The sequence below is a fragment of the Drosophila navojoa genome, chromosome 4 (assembly GCF_054131105.1).
Source record: "Drosophila navojoa isolate 15081-1374.11 chromosome 4, UAZ_NAV_1.0, whole genome shotgun sequence".
NCBI lineage: Eukaryota > Metazoa > Arthropoda > Insecta > Diptera > Drosophilidae > Drosophila > Drosophila navojoa.
In genome coordinates this window covers 25,185,675-25,190,121 of record NC_142892.1, presented here as the reverse complement: position 1 = coordinate 25,190,121, position 4,447 = coordinate 25,185,675, and the positions used below count along the sequence as shown (strand labels likewise).

At 37.8% G+C, this 4,447-nt stretch overlaps 1 protein-coding gene across 1 annotated transcript; it reads right to left on the bottom strand.

Moving 5' to 3' along the window:
• Window positions 1-320: 320 nt before the first annotated feature.
• On the bottom strand, window positions 321-986 carry LOC108658185 (uncharacterized). The gene is made up of 2 exons (XM_018110841.3): window positions 667-986; window positions 321-605 (listed from the first exon to the last, which is right to left on the bottom strand). Exons 1-2 carry the CDS (start codon window positions 876-878, stop codon window positions 428-430), a joined length of 390 nt encoding a protein of 129 aa, XP_017966330.1. The 5' UTR covers window positions 879-986; the 3' UTR covers window positions 321-427.
• Between the last annotated feature and the right edge of the window lie 3,461 nt (window positions 987-4,447).

Here is a 4,447-nt window from a genome sequence, read left to right as displayed (position 1 = left end):
TATACATATCCAAATTTGAAGCTTCCAATTTAGATAGTTAAGTTACTAATAACTTCCTTTACCGATTCCTCAAATAAAATTGTTACGCTTCTTTAGGGGCGTCATTTTTTCATTTTTTAAGAGTAAGTATCCACATTTTGCATCTAGGTTACCGTTAACTTGTTCTATGAGGTGGCCAAAAATAAAGTGCCTACATTATTACATTACATTATTAGAGCTAAACTTGGCTACTAAATTGCTGATGGGGTGTGAATGAGTATTCCGCAGTCGGTTTACTTTTACGTTCTGAATCGAATAAAATTTATAAATAAAACACCATATTATATAAATGACTTGCCATTGATAGCTTTTGGCACGAATTTAAGAAATGAGAAGGTAGCTAAAAATATAGTTACAGAATAAAATATCTATCATACTTGCTGTTTGACTAGGCCATTACAATGCAATCATTGTAGGTCCAAAAAATTCCCGACTTGCAACTACCAGATCCATAAATATATGTGTGGTTATATCGACGTATCAGTATCAGTGCCAAACCCATTAAAAGGATAAAGAATATACAAAATAAGCCGGCATAGATTCTCTTGGTTGTGATGAAGCTGAATCTAAATTTTAATGTAAAACTCGTCAAGATCCACTTAAAATCTTTTGATTACACATACGCACCGTTGCCCACTCTTCAATAAGTCAAAGTTGCAACGTCCAATCAAATGGCCACAGTCGCGGCATTTCGATCTTTCGAGTACTTGGCGCGTCTCAGAAAATAGTCTCTTCTTGTACTTGCTTATGATTTCAGCAATACTTTTACACGTTCGCGCCACAACAAGGCGAGTGTGAGAGGGCTTCTCTGTGCAGCTTTTGGGATTGAGGTTTGTCATATTCAAGAGAATGTAATGTATTCATAGTCATCATATAATAAAACGTATATCTTTGAATGAGAGTAAGAAAATGATCTCGGCCTGCTACGCTAGGCACTCACAGATCTGATAGAACGCCAGTGGCATGAAGTTAGTCCAGAATAAATATATATGTATGTAATATGTCAATTCATTGGCTATGAGTTTTCATTACTTTCTGTCGCTGTGTTCTTTTAAAATCATTTTATCGGTAAAATGTAAATAGGGTGAGAAATGGGTCAATAATAAGAATTCGTAATGAGTTTCAGGCAATTATGTAGAAGAGAGTCAACGCTGTAGACCCTGTTAATAGAAATATTGAAGCTGATTTCAATTATAACGACGCCGGACCGTTACGTTGCCAGATGACCAATCCGCTGGCCTTAATTTTCAATAAAAAGTCCGCGATGCAAAATGTAATTAACAACAAATGACTGAGATGTGGAAAACAATGGCGAGCCGCAGACGATACACTTAGAGCTAATTACATTTGCAGCGGCTCTGAAATGATGGCTGGCAATAAAGGCAAATGCCACGGGACAAGAAATTCACATTCCTAAAGTATTCTGGTTTCCATTAACGACAAGCGCTGCGTCAAATTAAATATAGCAAATAAATTAATAGTAGCGAACGAACAATTTAAGGCCATATAATTGATTTAAAAATGTATTTATTTCTTCATAGTGCAGCTAATGAAAAGTTTCACATTGGTTGAAAGGAATTTTGGAAGCCAAGTGCCATACACAGTATGTAATTAGTATATATGTATGTATAAACATTCCAGATACATCCATGAAAAAAGCCGTTTTTAACTCAAAACGCTCGCAAAGTAAAAGCTACGGGCTCGAGCCACAGCATTTTTGGCAAGTGATGCGAAACTAATGTGCGCAAAAGTCGACTACGAAAATGGTTACCATTGGCTATTTTGTCGGAGACGCCCACTGTGCAGCTGGCTTTCACCATTCAACTCTTTGACGGTCCTGGCCACCAAATGTTGGCGCAAATTGCAATTATATTAAAAGCAGTCGCCAAATGAACGAATTAAAGGAGCCAACAATTAGTTAGCTGACCACACAACTGAAATGGGTATTGAAAGAGCATTGAAATTTCAGCTTTTGCTTCTATTCAGTTCAATTTTTCGTCTCTAACTGTCAAAGACTCTATAATGCATTTCGCCAAAGCCTTTATAGCAAATGGGACTGTGATACATTAAAATTTTAAATTAGTAACTCTTATTTATATTATACTAGCTGGCCCGGCAAACGTTGCATTGCCCTATCCATTATTTCTAGGTAAAAAATTGTTGAAAGCTATGTTGTTCAAGTTGGGATACACTCTGATTAATTTATTAATCGGATTTTCATTCAAGCACCTTGTGGTAAACGACATTCTTTGTTTTTTGGTCAGGTGCAAGAACAAATAATGCGGATGCTTTGCCAACACGTGAGCATGCCACGTACAATTGACCATGAGAAAAACACGCATTTTCTAGATTGAGGCCACAAATAGTCAAAGATTGGCCCTGTGATTTGTTGATCGTCATGGCGAAGGCAAGACGAATCGGGAATTGAATTCGTTTAAACTCAAAGGGCATATCTGTTGGGATCATCGGAATCCTTGGAATAAGAACTTCCTCATCTTTAAATTTTCCTTTGAGTATCGACGCGTGAATCACATTGCTCATCAGTTTTCTTATCATCAAACGCGTTCCATTGCACAGGTTTGGTTGGATTAAATTTCTAAGCATGATAACTACCGAGCCAACCTTCAGTTGTAAATTGTGCGGTGGTAAACCAGGCACATCCAAGGAGTTCAAAAATTCAGTTGGATAATTAGTGTCTTCTTGTTCGTTTGTTACACAGTCGATAGATTTGAATGAATAAAGAGTACCAACGATTTTATTTTGAATTATAAGATTAAGGTCATCTACATCTTTATTTTTAGCCGCCGAAATTGCTCGCTCACTTAACCATTTAGTATTTTTGTGGAGAGCAATGATATTCGGAAATACTTTGTTGATAAGCTCATCTTTTAATGAGACGAAATTGCAAAAATTTTGAGGAAATGAAATCAAGCCACTCGATTCGTCAACAGAAATACGGCCATTACCGATATTCAGCAATTGCTTCGAGAAATCATCAGCAGATAGATCGTTCAACAATGCAACTCTCATATTTACAGACAGTTGAAGTTTGGTTACATATCGCCACAGCTTTGATGCTTTGAAGCAAGCGTTTATTTCGTCGGCAGTAGTAGATCTTGGAATTACTGGTAGTGTTTGTCGGAAATCGCCAGATAATAAAATCCTTGAACCGTTTCTTATTGCCGTTTCACGGGCTGCCTCTCTTTGAGAAACACGAACTAAGGACCTTCTTTGCTGGGTACTAACGCGGCGCCTTTCCCAGGTGATTTCTCGTTCTTCGTCAGATAATTGACTCGCGTTGTTCCGTTGCCTAATTGCATCATGGGTCCGCCGGGAAAGATTAGATCTTCTAGGACGCGGCATTTTTATTAATAGTAATACTGAATATGCCCTCGCACAAAACCACAAAACAATCGAGATATATAAATATGAATAATTTACACAAACTAATGTCTGAGACAAACAAATTTTTTTTTTTATAAAATTAGCTTTTTTATGAATAGTCAGGATCGCCTGAGGCTGTGCCGTAGACTGACTGACTACATTTGTTTATATACTTCTATACTATTGTATAACATGAGAGCAGGACCGAAAACTGTCACTGTTAAAAAGCCTACTGAGTATCAATGGAAATTTGAATTTTTAGGGAAAAACCGCGTTTTTCAAGTATTCGTGAAATTTTTTCAGTATTTTTAAGATCTGCTATCCTACTCGTTGCAGAGACAAATCCAACAAATCCAAAACCATGAAAATTGGTCCAGCAGATCTCGAGTTAAAAGTGCTGGAAAACTTTTCACAACTCTCTTTTATATACATATATAGATTTTATACTGAGTTTTGAGGATTTTAAGGTGTGGAGGTTTTACTATTATCCAAATTTTTGGCAAATCCTTGCCGCTTCATATAAGAAAATGCAATGAACATATTCCGCTCGCTTGCATCTCAGCGGCAATGTGCTCTTCTTGTTGTTTCTTGGCTGTAGCTTTTGGGTGTGGCCTAAAGGTGAGGCGATTGTTCAAAATGATGCCAAGGTATTTGACTTGTGACGGCTGCTCCAGGGCAACCCCCTCTACGTAATTGGAGGGGTTTGCATTGCTTTTTGAAGGGTAAAACATGGGCTTGTGGTTTACAACGAATTAATTTTCATGTTCCACCGTTTACACCATGCATCAAGAGTTTCAAGATACCTGTACTGGCATCAGTGCAAGTTTTTGAGTTGTAAATGACTGCGATGTCATCGGCATGTGTCGCAATAATAGCCTTGGCAGGATCGTCCATATGCTGAGAGGTGGGGCTTAGTATATCCGAGACATACAGGGAAAAGAGCAGTGGATCCAGGACACTGCCTTGTGGCACACCTGCTCTCATATAGGTGGCCGAGTATATGTCCTTTACCCTGACTTTAAAC

Bases quoted from the DNA above. Each gene is read 5' to 3' on its own strand.
- LOC108658185 (XM_018110841.3), bottom strand. From the start codon at position 878: ATGACAAACCTCAATCCCAAAAGCTGCACAGAGAAGCCCTCTCACACT. The intron at 606-666 runs GTGCGTATGTGT...ATTAAAATTTAG, and splicing joins TTATTGAAGAGTGGGCAACG to ATTCAGCTTCATCACAACCA.